The sequence below is a fragment of the Scleropages formosus genome, chromosome 16 (assembly GCF_900964775.1).
Source record: "Scleropages formosus chromosome 16, fSclFor1.1, whole genome shotgun sequence".
Lineage (NCBI taxonomy): Eukaryota > Metazoa > Chordata > Actinopteri > Osteoglossiformes > Osteoglossidae > Scleropages > Scleropages formosus.
This window is the reverse complement of record NC_041821.1, coordinates 25607988-25628632: the sequence shown is the minus strand read 5'-3', so window position 1 is coordinate 25628632 and position 20645 is coordinate 25607988. Positions and strand designations below refer to the sequence as shown.

The following is a 20645-nucleotide window of genomic DNA, read 5'->3' as shown; positions in this document are numbered from 1 at the left end:
ACGGACCCAGCAGAGCCGGAACGTTTCCAGCGAGCCCTCTCCGCTCAGGGAGCATGTTTGGGCACAACTGAACACATGCTCGGGAGGCTCACTGAAGGCTTCCAGGTTTTGGTAAGCGTGCTGCAAGAACAGGGACTGCTCACCTCAGAGGAGCAGCCGCACTCACCTGCGTGTGCAGCGCCTGCCCAGCGAGATGCCACTCCAACTCCTCCACCGCTGCCGCAACAGGACCCACGCCTGCTACCTCCGCCACGCTATGACTGTAACCCTGCCTGTTGCGCAGGTTTTATCATGCAATGTGAGCTTGTGTTCTCCAGCTTACCGCATGTGTAAAGTTCGGATCACAGCCGAATCACGTACCTGATCTCGCTGCTCACAGACCGGGCACTGGATTGGGCAACAGCGGCATGGGAAAACTGCATGCACTGTACATAGGAAGATTTTAAGACCCGATTTCTTGCTGTTTTTGGACTACCTCTTTCTGATGAAAGCGCCAGTGATAAACTTTTTGAAATTAGACAAGGGGACCGACCAGTGGCCGATTATGCCATCGAATTCCGCACACTAGCAGAATGTAGTGGCTGGAGCAGCCCCGCTTTACTAGCATGTTTTAGACGAGGGCTGAACACGCGCATACGTAAGGAGATGGCTTTCCGAGGAGAAAAGTGGACCTTGGACCGGTTTATTAAGACTGCGGCTGGCCGGGATATGCAACCCAGGACCAGGCCGCCCCCGGAGAGAAACAGCCACAGCAGTGGGGACCCGGAGCTGATGCATTTGGGACATGGCCGCCTTACCCCAGCTGAACACCAGAGGAGAGTACAGGAGCAGCTCTGCCTGTACTGCGGGACCCCAGGACATCGCCGGCTTCAATGCCCTGTGCAGCCAGTTAACCAGGTGAGTGGAACCCTGCACTCCAACCGTCTCACTGTACCCATTGTTTTATCTTGGGGCACTAGGGGAGGTGGTGGCTCAGGCTATGGTTGACTCAGGAGCTGCGGGTAGTTTTATGGATACCACATTTGCCAAAACGCATAAAATACCTCAAGTGAAGTGCCAGATGTGTCTGAGAATTAATGCACTGGATGGTCAGCTGTTATGAGGGGGCAATGTAGAAGCACAGACTGGACCAGTGCAAGCTACGGTGGGAGCGTGTCATCAGGAAACTATCCAATTTTATCTAATAACCTCGCCAGATGTCCCTGACATTCTTGGCTTTCCCTAGCTGTCCTGCCATGACCCAGTGTTCCTCTGGAGTTCTGGAGAATTGGTCTCCTGGGGGATCCAATGTGAGGAATCATGTCTGAAGCTGACACGCCGGGCCACTTCCATAGAAGGGGTCAACAACGATCGACAAAGCCCCATCCCACAAGAATATCACGACCTGGCTGAGGTATTCAGTCAAACCCAAATAGCGGAGCTGCCGCCTCATTGTCCCTGGGACTGTGCGATCGACCTCCTTCCAGGTACCACACCCTCACGCAGCCAAATATATCCCTTGTCACGCCCCGAGCTACAGGCTCTACAACAGTACATTTCTGAAGCCCTCGCCTCTGGGATCATACGTCTATCCACCTCACCTGCGTCCGCAGGGTTCTTTTTTATCGAGAAGAAGGATGGGGGACTCTGCCCCTGAATTGATTACCGGGGTTTAAACAACATAACAATAAAGTACCCATACCCAATGCCGTTGATCACGGTAGCCTTAGAACAAGTCTGTCACCCCCAATGGTTCACGAAACTGGATCTTAGAAGCACTTATAATCTCATCCGGATAAGAAAAGGGGATGAGTGGAAGACCGCTTTCAGCACCACCATGGAGCATTATGAGTATCAGGTTATGTCTTTTGGTCTAGCAAATGCTTTGAGCATCTTCCAGGCATTTGTCAACCATGTTCTAGGGGACCTGGTAAATAACGGGGTCCTCGTCTACTTAGATGACATCTTGATCTACCCCGCGGCCCTGAACTCCCACATTCAACTGGTTAGACAGGTACTGCAAAAGTTGCTACAACACCGCTTGTATGTGAAGTTAGAAAAGTGTGAGTTTCACTAAAAACAGGTATACTTCCTTGGATTCATACTCACCTGTGATGGAATAGTGATGGACCCCAGAAAGGTAAGGGCCATCTTAGAGTGGCCCCGTCCCACTACCACTAAAGCGCTTCAGCTCTTCCTGGGCTTTGCTAACTTTTATTGTCGATTCATTAGAAACTTCAGCTCAATCGTTGCCCCGTTAACGGCCTTGACAGCTGTCAAGAGACCCTGACTACCCTGGACGGAAGAAGCCCAGTGTGCCTTCAATGACCTCAAGCATTGGTTCACATCAGCGCCCATTCTATGCCAACCAGATCCGGAGCTGCCCTTCGTCGTGGAGGTGGATGCCTCTGAGACCAGAATGGGAGCGGTCCTATCTCAACACCAAGGCCAACCCAGTAAGATGTACCCCTGTGCATTCTTCTCTAGAAAACTGCCTGCAGCAGAGAGGAATTATGATATCGGAAATCAGGAACTGCTCGCTGTAAAATTGGTGCTAGAAGAATGGCAGCACTGGTTAGAGGGCACCAAACAACCCTTTGTTGTTTTGACCGTTCATAAAAACCTTGAATACTTACAGTCTGCCCGTTGCCTAAACCCCCGGCAGGCTCGGTAGGCGCTACTTTTCTCTCACTTTGTCTCCACAGTCACCTACAGGCCTGGGTCCAAGAACACCAAAGCAGATGCCCTATCTCAAATAATTGAGGAGCGACACGGGCACCAGGAACCCGATTACTTCCTACCCCGAACGTGCTTCGTAACACCGATTCAATGGGACTTTACTCAGGACCTGAGCCAAGCACAAGCTTCCAAGCCAGAACCCCCAGGTAAACTCGCCAGCAAACAATATGTCCCTCCAGGCTTACGAGCCACCATCCTCCAGTGGGCACATGACCATCCCGCAGCCGGGCATCCAGGGTTTAGCAAGACTCGGACACTGTTACAACAAAAGTTTTGGTGGCCGTCACTTAAGGCGGATGCGCAAGATTACGTGCAGGCCTGCCAGACTTGCTCTCAATCAAAGGCGTCTACCCAGAAACCCGCAGGTCTCCTAGAAACCCTGCATGTTCCTAACCGCCCGTGGTCCCATATAGCTCTAGACTTGTTGGTAGACCTACTGAGTTCGGAAGGTAATACCACAATAATGTCAGTGCTAGACCAGTTTTTGAAGGGTTGCCGCTTGGTTCCCCTTCCGAAACTACCCACTGCCCTAGAGACAGCTGAATTGCTGTTTCACAATGTCTTTCACTTTTATGGTCTCCCAGAAGACATCGTTTCCGAGCGGGGGCCCCAATTCACTTCCAGGCTATGGAGGGCCTTCTGGAAGAAGCTAGGGGGTCACAGTAAGTCTGACCTGATATTGGCAGGTTCCTTCGGAGCTACTGCTCCGACGAGCCTCAGCAATGGGTCCAATACCTCCCATGGGCTGAGTATGCTCATAACACACTGACACATACTTCCACAGGGTGCTCCCCCTTTCAGTGTATCCTAGGTTATCAACCTCCCCTGTTCCCGTGGCACCCCAGTTCTAGTAACGTGGCTGCTGTGGATGAATGGTACAGAAACAGCGGGAAGGTATGGGAGACGGTAAAGAAGCATCTTCTTCAAAGACAGGCCTGTATCAAGCAGAAAGAAGACCGCCGCCGGCGACCTCTCTCCTTCGTGCCAGGCCAGAGAGTGTGGCTGTCCACTCGGGGTCTCCAAGGGACCTACCTCTCAAAGAAACTCAGCCCCAAGTATTTAGACCCATTTAAAGTACTCCACCGGATAACGCCTGTGTCATATAGACTTCAGTTGCCTCAACACCTAAGAATTCACCCAACATTTCATGTGTCCTTTTTGAAACCGGTGGCCACCTTGCTACATCAGTCTCAGCCGGCAGTGCCTGCCCCAATAACCCTACCGGATGGGGATGGTACGGTGTACACCATCCGCTCCTTGCTGGACTCTCGCCGCCGAGGAGGGACCTTTCAGTATCTCGTAGATTGGGAGGGGTGTGAGCCAGAAGAACGGAGCTAGGTGGTAGCTCTAGACATTTTAGACCCTGACTTGATTTCTACTTTTCACAGGGAACACGTGGACCAGCCTGCTCCCAGACCCCAGGGCTGTCCACTGGGCCCTCGCCAAGCATCTAGAGCCGCACCTGGAGGGGGGGATACTGCCACGCCAACGCTACCGGTGCAACGAGCTACACCTGGGAACCAGTCAGGACGGGAGCATAAAAGGCAGAGACAGGACCAAGGCTGGCGTGGAGCCTTGTTCACCTCGCGCCCAAGCTTCTCACGACACACCTTGCTGTGACTCCTTGTTCATCATTCCTTGTTCCTCGCCCCTCGCCCTCCTGCTCCTTGCTCATCGCCCTGTGATCCCTACTCCTTGCTCCCCGATCCCCGAACCCTCCTACTTGGTTGGCTTTCCTGTGTTCCTAGACCCTCGCCTTCTTCTTAGCTTTGCCTCCTGGATCTTCCCCTTGAACGACGATTGTCCCTTGGTGACTCTTGCCTGTCTGTGACCACGGTTATTGGATTTTCCTAATAAACTTCCTGTTTGCCCTGCACTTGCGTCCGTCCTTTCACATCAGGACATGGAACATGGCAACGAGTCTACGTTTCAGCTTGTTTTGGGGAAAAACGGACATCAGATTCTACGTGCCAAAGATGAAAAAGACCATCCAGACTCTTACCAATGAAAAGTGCAAAAACCAGCCTCTGTGATGGTATGGGGGTGCATCAGTGCCCACGGCATGGGTGATCTGCATATAGGTGAAGACACCATTGATGCGTAGGCTTATGTTGGAATTTTGGAGAGACATATGCTGCCGTCAAGATGACGTCTTTTCCCAGGAACTCCATGTCTATTTCAGCAGGACAATGCCAGGCCTCATTCTGCATGAGTTACAACAGTGTGGTTTCGGAGGCGTACAGTGCGTGTGCTTGACTGGCCTGCCTACAGTCCAGATCTATCTCCTATTGAAAATGGATGGTGCATCATGAAGAGACAGAAGATTCTTCATGAAGAATCAGACAACGGGAACCACGGACTGTTGAGCAGCTCAAGTCTTGCATACAGCAAGAATGGTCAAAAATTCCACTTGAAAAACTACAACAACTGATTTCTTCACTTCCCAAACGATTACAAAGTGTAATTAAAAGAAAAGGTGATGTGACCCAGTGGTAAACATACCTCTGCCCCAACTTTTTTGAGTGTGTTGCAGGCATCAATTTCTAAATTTGTTTATATTTAACGACTTAAGTTCATCAGTTAAAACACTGAAATCTTATCTTTGTCCTTTTGTTTGTTAAATAAAAATTCAAGTGAATGAACAGATTAGTTTTTAGTTTTTGTTGCATTTTTAGAAAGTGTCCCAACTTTTCTGGAAATGGGGTTTGTAAAAAACCAGCTGTATTTTTAAAAATATTGTTACATTTCTTTGATCCTCCTGCTGCATTCAGGAAGCATTCAGGAAGATTTTCATGATACATGTAAATGTCAATTTTTTTTTACATGTCAACTTTTCTTGCTGTATGCCTGTGTTAAAGCGCTCTGTGTCACTACGTGAGAAGAGCACTCTATAAAAAATAAAAATAATAATAATAATAATAATAATAACATGTACATGGTACTTGTATCTATGACAATAAACTTGAAACTTGCTGCTATAACCTTTTCCACATTCCAATCTCATGCTTCCCTTTGTTTTGAACCAATACCATTTCCTGACACATCAAAAAGTTTTTCTTCATTTTAGAACAAGAAAATACATAACTGTCACTCTTTCGTAATACACTGTCCATTGTTCATCATATCTGCCACTGCTGAATCAAAGAATACTGCACGATTAAGCAACACATTGTTGTAAATATTTTGCTCAGCCAATACCTTCATCCAGTTAATTTTTTGTGTCACTGTGCAAGAAAGTGCTTCTTTATGTGAAAAATTAACATCAGGAAGGCAACGCTAATTTAACGGCTATGAGAAGCTTGCCGTCCAATGCTGATAAACACTGTATGTCAACTTGGTCACACACCGGAAATCATTTTCCACTTGTAACATCCTTCATCTTTTCTGATCTTACTGCATGTTTTACTGAGTAACCATAAGTAATTTATGCTTTGTTTAGGCAAAGAATACGAGATGTTGGTAATAATTTCAATTTTCTCATGAAGCTGCAAGCAAGCAATTATAGCTGGTTATTAGAGAAGACTGGGATTCATGTTTACTCTGTGCTTTCCTGTTTGATCACAGCCGCAAAATCTTCTCCCAGATATAATAAATACCACAAACACATCAGAGGTCATCATAAATTCTTGTTGAACTAGCAACCCAACAATGTTATATCCTAAGGACATGGTTTTCATTCGGAGAAAAGGCATCATTAAGAAGTGTATTTGTGCAGTATGTTCATCTGAGGTTCCCTTTATGCTTAAAGCCAGACTCCCCAAAACAGAAAACTGCAGATTCTTACAAAACTCGACGTGTCCAGTTTCCTCCTCCTGACTAGGTCAGTGATGTTGTCACCATTGTAGTTGATGCTCTCCATACAGCCAATGAAATTCTTCCTGCCTCCGGAGCTGGGCTTACCCGAGAAGGGCATCCCGCCAAAGCTCAGCTGTGGACACAGAATGCAAGGAAATTCATTATCAGCCCATACCTCAGATTATCAGCTAATCTCCTCCTTGCTTTCCACATTATGAAGGTAACAGATACTGAACAGCAAAAAAAAATGTTGCTTAATTATTACAGTAATACATGATGTATGAATCTCAGTATGTACTAGCATTTTACATTGATTTACTGAAATTATGGATTTTGCAGTATTCCAGTGCTAAATTATACAGTATAATTTATGGTGAAACTGAAGAAAGAAGCTTTAAGAAATGCCTAGACATTTGGGGATTATGTTTTCAAAAAGTAACTTGGGAGTTTTAGTTGCATTAAATTTCTTTCTGACAATATTCTCCCCTATTTCACCACTTTTTCATTTTTTTCCCTCCCTCCCATAAATCTTAAAAATTTGTTTGCCAATAGCTACTCTGCCTACAGTTCCTGGAAAATCTGCCACAGCTTACTGTCACCTACTCATCTGTACATGTAAAACACTTACTCATGCAGTAAGGGCAACTTAAAGTTATCAGTTCAGCTGAAATATGTGTTTAGGATGTGGGCGTAAACTTGGAAGTAACCCATGTGGATACAGCAAGACCATGCGAACTCCATACAGGCTGAGCTGGATTCAAATCCAAGTCTCAGACCACAATCCCATACACTGTGAGGTACCAGTGCTACCCACTATGTCACCTTGCTTCCCATATATTTACAATTACATTTATTCCATTGAGCAGACCCTTTTCCCCAAAGTGATGTACATCTCCGAGAACAATACAAAAAGTGCACTACATCAACAGAAGGAGAGATTTGGATGCAGATGCATGATTCTTGAGTACAGTAAATTTGTCACATACCACCATATAAACCAGTACACATGCATGTGACAGAGAAGAAAATTCACTGATGTCACACACACATTGTCTGAAACCGCTTGTCCCAACCTGGCACCACAGGGCGCAAGGCTGGAGGGGGAGGGGACGAATCCAGGACGGGACACCAGTCTGTCACAAGGCACCCCAAGCAGGACTTGAACCCCAGACCCACTGGAGAGCAGGACCTGGCCAAACCTGCTGCGCCACCATGCCCCCCCAACTTGATGTAAAATCATTAAATTATAATGATATATACACACACACTTTCAGAACCGCTTGTCCCATACAGGGTCACAGGGAACCGGAGCCTACCCGGTAACACAGGGCATAAGGCCGGAGGGGGAGGGGACACACCCAGGACGGCACCCCAAGCAGGACTCGAACCCCAGACCCACCGGAGAGCAGGACTGTGGTCCAACCCACTGCACCACCGCACCCCCCTATAATGACATAATAAACATTAAATTAAATTATAGCAACAAACTGCAGAACATCTGCTGGATTACTGCCCAATGTACACACTCACACCAGTGGGTTTGACAAACATCAATGACACAGATGTTAAACTTTGGTTACATGGAGCCAATTTTACAACCTAAAGCTTGCCGTATGTTGCTGAAGCTCTGTCTTTGATCATATTATAAATAAAATAATTACATTATAGATATATCTGGTAAATCCCCAAAGTAGCAACCCATTCCCACCCAGACACACACACGCACCATCTAAAGCCGCTTGTCCCAAGCAGGGTGCACACTGCACCACTGCACCCTCCCATCCCCCCAATTCCCACCCCGTGTTCCCAATTAATCCTTCCCCAACATTTCCAAGGTTTGTTCCTATCTCATTTTATACATTTCATTTTATATTTTAAAATCTTCCTATTTAGATTCAAAGAAGTATTATCTTGCACAGATGACAAGATCATTAGCACAAAAAGGCGCAATTTCATTCAAAGGAAACTGCTCTAAATGTCTTCAGATCTCTAAATTTGTCTAACCATTAAAAATACACAAGATACCCAAGCACCTGAAACTATAAAGAGTGTCACATGCTATCATTGTGTAATTTTCTGCATTTTACACACACTAAGATTATATTATACAGCTTTGCTTGAGTATCATGTTGGTCTGGGGCCTTTCATATTTATTCTGTAATGTAACTCTCAAAGGTATTCACAGACGTAAAAGGTTTCCATCACAAGGTAAACTTGTTGCATTGCTGAACAAGAGACAGGTCCCATAGTTCAGCACTTCTGTCAGATGGAGACCGAGTAACTGCTAACAACTTCATGTATTTGAAACACTCAGCCTGCAATGAACATTGAAAAAATATGACAATGACTATAGACCTTCTCTCATACAAATCTTTTTGAAAACCGTGCATGGTAGGAAGGCATTCAGATTTACTGCCCCGATAGCAACCTGAAAAGTCTGAATGAGATTGAAATGGCAGCTTCTATGGCTATTAGGATTCAGAATCTATGTCTTTGTGGACGGCCAGTCAAACAGAGAAAATTCAGGATGACTTCTTCAGTAAAATATACAGCATTCACTGCATAAATTAGACCTGTTATTCAACATGATACCAGAATGTGGTTAAGGACCAAAAATAACTTTGGGCTGTCACAGAATCTCTTATAGTCTCCGCTATAGTTTAAAGTGAATGCAAGACACTTAATGAAATCAATGTAGAGGGCAGCTGATAGCATAGTACTTAGAGGTGCTGGCACTGGCTCCAAAGTTTACCAGTTTGAATCTCACCTATTGCTGCAATACCCTCGAGCAAGGTACTTACCCCAAATTGCTTAAGTAAAATTATCCATAATTGTAGGTAGTTTAACATTGTCATTTTGGGAAAAAAAACATCAAACAAATGTATTTATAAAATATCTGTTATTATGATGGGGGGGTGTGGTGGCACAGCAGGCTTGGCCAGGTCCCACTGTGTGGTGAGTCTGGGGTTCAAGTCCTGCTTGGGGTGCCCTGCGATGGATTGGCATCCCATCCGGGGTATGGCCCCTGTGGCCTGTGCTGCTGGGTTTGGCTCTGGCTTGCCAGGATCCCTCTTGGGAGGAGTGGTTTCACACAGGGTGTGTATTATAATCATTACTGTTCAGTTACTTAAATTACTTTTTAGAGTATTTTAAAAGTATTAGTAAGTATTTGATGCACTAAATACTTACACAGCTACATCTTTTTACAATTAAAACACAACCACAAAATCTCTGTTCAGACACACTTTAGCTGATAATGCCACTCAGCGGCACAGTCCACAGGTTCTCACCTCATAGTCCAGGTCAAGGTGGTCGAACTCGCCATTTGTGCGGAAGTGCTGTATGTGCCGGTCCAGGGTAAAGTTGACATTCCGTCTGTAGCGCTCAATGACCACTGAGTGCCAGTGCTGGTCATCCAGGAGACTCCCACTCGTGACTGAAGTGTGACCCAGAATGGAGCCGTACTGATTGCTGCCTTGAGTTTGGGGAATAACTGCAGCGTCAGTCAATAAAACACCACTCTGCATCTACTTCTGCATGATAATTTTCCATATACATATGCTTTTCGTCACATTTCATCCATACACATGGATTCTCCAGGTAACAGGCATAGTGTGAACAAAAGTATTTATTCCAGGAGATGATATTGCTGTCAGCAAAATGGACATCACTGAGGATCTGAGTCAGGTTACCATCTCAGCACTACTAGTGTGTATGACTGAAGCACTGGTATGCTCACATATTTTTTTGTCTGGTTTCAAATGAAGATTGTTTTCATCTTGAAGCAAGGGAGCAGAGACTGGCCAACCATTTCTTTGATTGCGCTCCTGTGTCTTTATTCATGCTTTTGCTTCTCTGATCTCTCTCCTATCCCTCATAATGCTCTCTTATCTCTCTTTGATTGACGGTCTGTCTCTCCACTTTCACTCCTTAGCTAACACCATACAGCTTGTTACCTCCAACCCTATGGAACCTGTGATGGGCCATGGTTTCCACCTCCGTAAGTCAAAATTTAATTGAAAGGTATCCAAATGTTTGTTGCCAATGGCCTACCTAGGTTTATCAGCAGAACCAGCCTGGCCTTCTTCAGTTCCAGGGTGATGTAGTCACCCTGCTGCCCCTCCCCGTGCAGAATGACACCCTCGCTTTCTGATGTCTTGAACTTCAGGGAGATGACATCCTTCAGAATTTTCATCTTCTTCATCTTGAAGCGGTAGGAGATCACCCCCTGCCCATCGAAGTTGATCAGATCCGCCCCTGGGGATGAGAGGAGATAGAGCAGCGATTCTATGGCAATTGTCACACTGGCTTAGGGTGCTGCTGAGCTAATTCAAAAATAAGACAGACTTTTACAGTGCAGTATAAAAAGGATAATGGCAATCACATTGTATACAATCAGACAATAAAACCATCAATATATTACACAATGGAAAATTAATCGTTAGCCAGCTAAATGAATGGGGTCATATACTGAATTGTATTTTTTCTACCAATGGGGAAACTGAAGTTAGACTTTCTCTTTTTACAAGGATAAATACAGAAGACTGCATATTGGATTTTCCCAAAAGAAGATACATATTTTTCAATGAGAAATAAGATTCACATTCACATTTTGTTTACTTAATGGGGCTGGTTGTGAGGCGGAGGTGGCCAGAGACAACAAGACTTAAACCAAAAAGAGGGTTTGGACAAGAAATTTTATCCAGGCCATACTCTTAGCTTTTTCTTCCCCACAAACGCCACTCCCACAAGTCCTCAGTCCAGTTTTTTTCATAATACCTACAACTGGTCATTGTTGTTTGCAGACATTATTATAGTGGTTAGAGCTGCTGCCTGACCCTGAAAGGACCCAGATTTCAAATGAACCTCCTGTGTAGTACCTTTGATCAAGGTATTTACCCTGAATTGCTCCAGTAAAAATTGCCTGCATGTGCAAATGGATGAACAACTGAAAGATTCTTAGTATACACATACCGTGGTAAGCTGCTTTGGAGAAAATCATCAGCTACACAATAAGAAATTTTAAGCTTTTGTGTAAATGGTCTGTGAAAGTACATGACACCTTACAAACACACAGAGGGTTAAAATGTAAAAATGAGCCTTTACTGAGGACATGCACAGAGATAGCTACATGTTAAGTGGAGATGACTGACAAACGCTGTAAGCACAAGAAGCAGGAATCTCAAGGGTAGAAGAGCTCCAATTGTTACACGGGGGTGCATGTGTTAAGCTGCTGTCAGTTGGTGGGAAACCGATGCTAAACACCTTCAATGGCGTGACGGCAATACATTAGCTCAGAAGCATGTCTTTCTCAGGAGATTTAGCTCATGTGCACGTGCCTAGCTAATGAGCGACTATTATAACACATATCCAGCTGCGAGAACATAAAATTATTAAAAACAAACACTGAAACATGAAAAACTTCTATAAATTATATCCAAGACAACAAGCCTTGTCTAAGGAGTACTGTGTTTACAAAGGGCTTAATAAATGTTTTGACTGTGCAATTATAGCCAAGCTGATGATTAATTCAAAATGATTAATTCATGATGATCAATGATTGCTCTTTGACACACAATCTGGATGTTTCATACTCTTACAGACACAAAGTCATGGCTTTAAAGCCAGTTAAGACTTTCATTGTCTTTGTTCCTGCCTTAAACAAAGCCAGGACTGCTAATCATCATCTAATTATGTAGCATATGTTCAACTGCTCCTTCCCTAGGGAGACAAGGTCCTATTGACAAAACAGTTCCCACGAGCTCCAATCTTCCATGCAGAGAGAAGGAACCGGTAATGCTTGGAACAGCCTACAGCAAGCCCATCGCTTTCAAGCTCAGAAGCATAAGCTCTCCCTGACCCCTGGTAGATGTTTTATCAGTCTGTGTGTTTATGGAGTTGACGGAGGTAAGCTACCCGACAGCAATCTCAGTGTTCAAGTCCACTCCTCTTCAGACAGGCCAAAGGGACAGATTCAATTAGTCCAACGTTTCCTGCTGGGACAAGATTACCTGGCTAATGTGTGACTGGGCAGTGGGGTCTGCACTGTTATGGAGACTCCAGCCCTACAGCACACATCCTAAAAGCAATTTCTCAGTACCATCATAACATGTACTTTCACAATTTTTATCCCATCAGTGATGTCAGGGGATGTGAACACATTGCCATTTTGCTGGCAAGTCAGACCCTGCTATGTCATTATTGTTTTTCTGCGAGAGCTGAGCAGAAAATCACTCTTCATAAAGCACACATCTGATTTGCACCTGAGCTGACTGTACAGGCAGACAGGCTGAATGGTCAGGATGGTGACTGCTAAAAGCAGGATTGTGTTTATCTGGAGCCACCCACCTTTATCATTGTCAATGATCGACAGCATGAGATCACAGGGAAGCAGGAAGGTAACCAAATTTGTACTAAACAATGTTGTGTTTACTATTGCTTCAACATAATCCATCAAACATGGGCATGATTTCTGTATCCAGAGCACACTGACTCATGTCGGAAAAACATGCAGCTTACAGTACACTGGTGCATAGTATTAATTTCAAAGTATTAAATTAACAAAACTAATTAAACAAAAACTTTTCAAAATGACTAGGGGTATGGTAGAGCAGCAGCCTGCTCTATTGATGGTTCTGGGGTTTAATTCCCGGTTGGGGTGCCTTGTGATGGCCTGGTGTCCTGTCCTGGGTGTGTCTCCTCCCGCTCCAGCCCTATGCCCTGTGTTGTTTGGTTAGGCTCCTGCTTGGGACAAGCGGTTTCAGTTGGTGTGTGTATTTTCAAAATTAACTTAAATTTGTTCATATATTTCTGAATGAGGGCTGTGAGCCCTCTTCAGATGATGCTGCAGGCTCGCCTCCATGGTGGACTGGCAATGGATATAATTTCACCTTCACTCAGCTACATGAGAAAAGCTTGAGTTGCAAAATATAAGGCCAAATCAATTTCAAAATTAAAAAAAAGGCAACTCAATTACAGTGATTTAATTATGGGAATCATGTCAAATGAAATTAGAACATGTCATCAATATTTCTGAACATAAAGATAGCATGCAAGATGTGCTGCAAGTCATATTTATCATTTTATTAGTTTTAATGACTTTCTTAAAGCGAGAACATGGTGGTAATGATTGAGAAGATGATGACAAATACCCCTATTAAAACAGGCAATGTTCTGCAACGGTTCGTATCAACATATTTTAATAGAGTAGAAGACACAAACCACACATGCTTTGTTATGATTCACAATGGACTGAAATGCACCTTAAAGAACCTGGAGAATTTCAGCAAAAATGAAAATACACTGACAGCACAATGACTGGAAGTCAAAGGTGCAAATGAATAATCTGAGTGCAACAGGAGGATGGACACTCACAGTACGCACAGCCATAGACGTCGATGCGCAGGCCTATGCAGCCCTCGCTGCTCCACTGGAGTGGGACAAAGCGCAAATAGCGCGCCACCAGAGCGTGCTGCAGGTCGTGGCGAACCACACTCTCTGTGTTTGCATTGCCCTGGAATGCCTGTAGAGGGGAGAGAAACATTTATGCTTCATTTAGCTGACAATTTTCTCTAAAGCAACTTGCAATGTTAAGCTATTTACACTGATTTACAATGTACATTGTATACTGCCACAGCCAAAGTCAATTTTGTTCTGGTGTTTATAAAGCTTAATGCATTTGTTACTTCATTAATTTAGAGTGCAAGTTTTTTGTTTTTTTTTTTGAATTTGACAGCACAAGGATACAACAACATACAGGTAGCGACAGTACACAGAAGGACTGCAAATATATCCATATACATAGACTTCAGAGTCAAGGTCAAAAGGTTGGAGTTTATTACAGGTGTAATCATGCAGCACATTGTAATAACTTCCAGAAGGGTGTCCAGACATATCAGAATTCCTTAGAGTTGTGATGCAAATCAAATGTTAAATGTTGGTGTTCACATATTTTCCAGTGGAAGAAATTTAAACCTCAGTCATCCACCTATTTGCAGAGGGAACTTCTAATGTAAATCACAAAATTAGAAGACAGTTCCTTGCCAACTATGCAAGAGTTGCATGCCTACGAACCATAAAATCATCAGAAGAAGAATGTTGGTGGTAGTTTAACAAGAAAATAGAAAGAGATAAATCAAACTCTGTCCAGAGTTTTTTGAATGGTTGCATTGAACCCCATACCGATAGACTTTTTCTTTCACGTTTCCAGAATCACTGTATCAAAGTGCACGTAGAGGCTTTGCATATAAAACACACCAGAGACATCCCTGGGAATATCCTCTGAAGGCACACTGGCGTGAGGTAGATGCTGGGAATGAGCTTGCCCTATTAATACTGTAAAATGTTGACATTAGTACAAAGTCCAGATCTTCTTTAATCTTTTTCATTAATGGTAAATAGTGTCTAGAAGATCAGTAAGACCAGGAGTAAAAAAAAAAATCCTGGAAATTTAAAACCAGAGTTTTCCACTTGAAAGGGAAAACACCAGCTGGAATTAAGAGTATAGATAGGGATTTGGCAAAATTGAATTTATTACATGAAAGTTTACTATAATAAAATATGACCTTCAAACGCACCACAACTAATGCTTCAGGATTACTCAGATATAGTAGCATGTCATAAGCATACAGAGATATCAGATAGTCCTCCTCCCCTACTCTTTAAATGGATATGTCCTTAGAGCTTCTTCTCCTAAAGATTCAATCACAAATGTAAACAGTAAAGAAGAGAGGTGACAGCTTTGACAGCACCCTCTTCCAACAGAAATCCATTTGTACTGATTGTACTGAAAGGGTTGAATAGAACATCTTATTTAGATTAATGAGTCTCTCCATGATGGCAAATAAACTGCATTCTACCCTGTCAAATTTCTTTTCTTTTTAAAAGAGAGATAATCAAAGCAGGTTCTTGTTTTACAGCAATAAAGTTTATACAATTTGAGGCATGGAATATGTTTTTTGAGCTAAACCTGGCTTTAATAAATCCACTTTGATGATTTTTGAGAAGAAAGTCTCTAACCTACATACCAACGTTTTGGTTGCAATTTTAGCAAACAAATACAGATGCTCCTCGACTCACAAAGGGTCGACTCACGATTTCTCAACATTACAATGCTGAGCTGGCGATAGACATTTGATAGAAACTGTACTTTCAATTCTGAATTTTGATTTTTTTCCTGGCAAGCGATATGTGGTGTGATACTCTCTCACAATGATGGGCAGCGGCAGCGATCAGCATCTTCCAGTCTGTCATGTGGTCACTCTACAGATACCCCCCATGTTACAGAAATGCCCATCTGTGTCTCCTGCTACTGGTGGGAAGAAGAAGAAGGGGGCAATTACTCTTGAGGAGGAACTTAAAATAATTGCCCAGCATGAAGGCATCAAGCCCATAATGGCCATTGCAATGGAACCAGGGCACAGAGTACTGTAGGCACCAGCAGCTCCACCTACCACACCGCCTGCTGAGCAAGATTGAAGTGTTATCTCTAAGAAAGTATGCATGTATCCCCTGCTCTGAGCCACTTGCATGGACCTTTCCATGACATCAGACCACTCTCCTGGTGTTTTTTACATCAGCACTAAATGGAAGTAGAGACCTTCTTAATTATAGTCAAACCCTCTTCTTTGCAGTAGCACCTAAGGGAAGAGTTACTGGTTCTGCAAAGAATCCCATACAAAAAATGTCCACAGATTTACACCATTATACTCAAATTTATTGTCTATAAGGAACAGAGTTAAATTATTGCACAAAAGACTGAAGGAATGTATCCTTAGAGTGTTTCCAACTTTTTCATATTCATAAAAAAGAATTAATTGACCTATACTTCATTGAACAACAGTTTTTGAAAGTGTAGATTCACCTTCACTGTGATGGTCAGACTGTCAATTCTACTGTAGATTCACATTCAATGCAACAGTCAGACACAACCTTTTGGTTCTTGCCCAGCTTGTTAAGTGCTTTCCTCTGCGGCTGACTGTAAATATGGTTTTTGAAACGGAGAGCCCATGGAGTCCTTCACAGTAGATGATGTGATTAGGGAGTTGGTTTCGAGGAGGACATGAGAGACATAGTATCAAAGAGATCAGACACTGGTGTCTGAGTCTCCTCTGACAGCAGGACCTGTGACTTGTCTCGTCCTATCAGAGGTCACCCGTGTGGTGGGGTAAAGAGGGAATGACAAGGATTAAGATCTCTGCTGTGAAGCGATGGCTTCAAACTTTAGTTTGTTGTTCAGGTAGCAATTCCTGCAGTGAAAAGGTTGCTATGACTGAGATTTGATGCTGCAGAGGCATCCTTGGTCACATGTTTGACAACCACTCAGCAGCCATGAATGGCCCCAACATAAAGGGCACCTTTCTTGTTTCCTTAAATTCTTCTTCTTCTTCTTCTTCTTCTTCTTCTTCTTCTTATTATTATTATTATTATTTTTATTATGTAGTGATTAGATACTGTTTAGATTGTAGACTAATTTACTGTTTTAATAGTATAGTGTCTGTAGTAAGTACTTTAGTATATAGGTTTAAGATTAAATATGCTGTAGAAAAGGAGTCTTTGGGGTCTTTGAATAAATATTATTGTTAATCCATGTCCTCGGTACTCCACTTACATTGCAGATGGAAATCTACAGAGTCAAACCTACAGTCCCTTTACTGTTGCTTTTTCCTTAGGCAAGGACATTAAAAAAAGAGCTTTTAACCAATTAGTTAAATGGGAAGCAGCCCTAAGCTTTCAGTCTGGGGTATTGTTAAGGCAACAACCCTGGACCCAGGCATCAGTCCAGCTGTACTGGTCTTTTATTGGCTTTGCATGTTATAATGAATGGGCCTGGGACTGCCTTTGTGTCCGTTGTCACAGGGGACTCACAGGGCTCTTAATGATGGAGGCGATGCCAGAATCCTGCAAAGCATCGCCCCCAGTTTCCTCATTCTACAAGATGTTTATTAAAAAAATATCAGAAGTTCTTGATTCAAAAACCCCCGCTGCAATATAATTCTCTTTTTTTTTCATGTAATACCAAGCGCTGCAAGAGTGGTTTTGTCCAAAGGCCTTTATATGTCAGAGGAATCTATGAATAAAGTCATTATAATATCTAAAGAATGAGCTAATTTCAATAGATGACTTAATATTTTGACTCATTTATGGTGTCACAGGTCAAAAAATGGTTGGTTTATAGAGGATTTATATCGGTCATAATCCAATAAAACATAAGAACATATTTTGAAATGTCTACACTTATATAAACTGTTCTAAAAAGTGTTTGATAGAGAAGAGATGGCAAATTTCATAATATAATAAGGATTTGTTTTTGATTTCACACGTTGACCATATCTACGTTTAATCTTACTCTTGCATATATACCAGAAAGATATCAGTATATCATACCGTAATGACCTGAATTACTGTGTTTAGGTGGGAAAATTTATTAAATGTAGATGGTTGCATTATGGGAAAAATTCAGAATGTAAGTGTGCAACCACTAGGGACACTTCTGGGGGAAATGATGGTGTGACCATGTGTGCTAGAGTCCTGAGAGAGAGTCTCGGGTGTTCGGGAAGCTTGGAAGGCTGGCTTGAGACACAGGTCCTGGAGGAAATGGGTCCAATAATACATCCAAGTGTATTATTTCTCTGTGTGCTGATGTTCAAATAAATGTTTCATATAAGCGTTGTCTCTCTGTCCTTCTCCCCATCCAAACCCCCGGTGCTGTATACCACAACACTGTATATGCCAGTAATAAGGTTAACACACACACATTTCAGAACCGCTCGTCCCATACGGGGTGACGGGGAACCGGAGCCTACCCGGTAACACAGGGTGTAAGGCCGAAGGGGGAGGGGACACACCCAGGACGGAACGCCAGTCCGTCGCAAGGCACCCCAAGCGGGACTTGAACCGCAGACCCACTGAAGAGCAGGACCCAGTCCAACCCACTGCGCCATCGCACCCCCCTAAGGTTAACACTTTTCTTTCAATTTTCACAGCATCTATTTACTGGTGTGTTTTTGAGGAAGTAATACCATGATGCCATGTATGAAATAATTACCCAAACAAAACAAAAGTTTACAAAAAAGCTATTTGCATTAATCTTTCCATTTGGCTGAATCTTCTGCCCAAAACAAGCTATAATGTTAAACAATTACAATAATTTCACCATTTATGCAAAACCTTTACTGGACAAATGCAGGATATGTGCATTGCTCAAGGGCACTACGGCAGGATTCAAACCAGAGTTCTTTGAGGCTATGGTGGTGACTTTCACCACTATATCACCTGTTGCCTCATGATTGTTTTGTTCACTTGCAGAGTATACAGTCCTCTGTTGACTGATTTATTCAGTGTATCATGTTATACACAAGCTTTAAGAATGAACCAGAGAAATAAACTGAGGCACAAGAGTATGTCAGAATTCTGCCCCTGTAACCTGTCAGCTTACAAAAGAAAGATGTTTTTCTCCCCACAGACTGATGTTTGCTTTTACTCTAGAGAAAGACGTAGTGATTTTTCACCCCTCAGCTGATATGAAAAGCACATCACACAAAAACAGAAAGGGTGGAGTGACTGTAATGGATTTCAACCATCTCGGCTCCAAAGCATCAGGTGTCACTGAAAAGCTGCATAACCTCACACTATAATTAGCACGCCTCTTAAGGGCTCTTTGAGATTTCTGCTAAAGAACAATAATAATTATGATTATAATAAAATATAACATTTTAAATTATACACAATTTTGTGTATGAATTGAAAATAAATTCCTTTTTATGTAGTATACATTGTTAAATTTGATGTTGTTACCTATGATTTTTTATTGCGACAATAATGCTGATTAGTAATGCGCAACCTAGTGGTGCCCCCACCCTTTCATAGGATTGCAGCTCAGTAATTTGGGATGACGTGTGCTGATCGGTTGCGTGAAGCTGGAGCGCCATCCCTCCTGATCATTTCAATCATTCTGGCTCGTGACGAAAATAGCTGCCTGCTACATGTGAATGTACAGTCGGCCCTCCACATTCATGGGGGAGGGGAGTGCAGGACCCCTGTGAAAGTGGAAAAACCGCGACTATCTCGCCCCCCCAAACCTTAACTTTTAATACTGTTGACCATATTTAACACACAAAAAAGTAAAACAATACATTTTACTGCAACAGTATGTTGGGCATCCCCAAACAGTAGTAAATGGTAAAATGGCTTAATAATACATATATTTATGACTTACTAAACTTTTTTGGGTTTTCTTTACATTTTCTAGTCTATGCACGTTGTCTACGAGGTTCCGCAGTAGCCCGAAAAACTCTCAAAAAAATCCCATTTAATTATTGATGACAAACTCGCAAATAATGAAATCTACGAAAGTTAAACCTGCGAAAAGTCAAGGCTTGACTGTACTGTCCAATGAAAATACTAGCACTGGTTTATTCAGGTTATAGTACAATGCTAACTCAACATACGGTATTTGTTGAGTACAGGTACAGTATGCCTCGGTATACAAACTGCCAGTTTAGAGATTTTCAGTGTAATAGCCATAAAAAACTTGTAGCTACTGTACCCATGTTCAGTACCGACTGCTCCCAGTATGAGGGGGTGTACTTCTCCTGTCTGGTGGGACACACACACACACACACACACACACACACACACACACACACATTTTCAGAACCGCTCGTCCCGTACGGGGAACCGGAGCCTACCCGGCAACACAGGGCATAAGGCCTGAGGGGGAAGGGGACACACCCAGGACGGGACGCCAGTCCGTCGCAAGGTACCCCAAGCGGGACTCGAACCCCAGACCCACCGGACAGCAGGACTGCGGTCCAACCCACTGCGCCACTGCACCCCCTACTAGTAAAACAAGCAAAATGAAAACTTTGATGGAACGGCAAGTGCCACAGTGGTTAAAGTGTGCTGGGCTGAAAGTCTGACCTGATCTGCTCGTTGATCTGCTCCACACTTTTCCCCAATTAAATTAGAAGTCATGAGCCGATCAGGTACACAATTTTTCAACAGAGAATGATAACTTCTTATTTTTGCATTATTTTTCAAGTTATTTATTACAGATTTGAAAAATATTAACCTTTTATTTCTGTGATTTTTTGATGACATGCCTCCACATTTCAGAAGGGTCTCAAAACACC

At 43.2% G+C, this 20645-nt stretch overlaps 1 protein-coding gene across 4 annotated transcripts in view; it reads right to left on the bottom strand.

Annotated features, from left to right (window-relative positions):
• Positions 1–20645, bottom strand: part of LOC108919681 (contactin-associated protein-like 2) — a 392807-nt gene that overhangs the window by 183401 nt on the left and 188761 nt on the right. For 3 of the 4 annotated variants that reach the window (XM_018727885.2, XM_029258941.1, XM_029258942.1), the window contains exons 4-7: positions 13888–14035; positions 10567–10770; positions 9804–9988; positions 6503–6646 (exon numbers count right to left, since the gene is read on the bottom strand). In XM_018727885.2, coding sequence (XP_018583401.2) covers positions 6503–6646; positions 9804–9988; positions 10567–10770; positions 13888–14035 — 681 coding nt within the window. The remainder of the gene's footprint in view (positions 1–6502; positions 6647–9803; positions 9989–10566; positions 10771–13887; positions 14036–20645) is intronic. The other variant, XM_029258940.1, reaches the window with a different exon arrangement.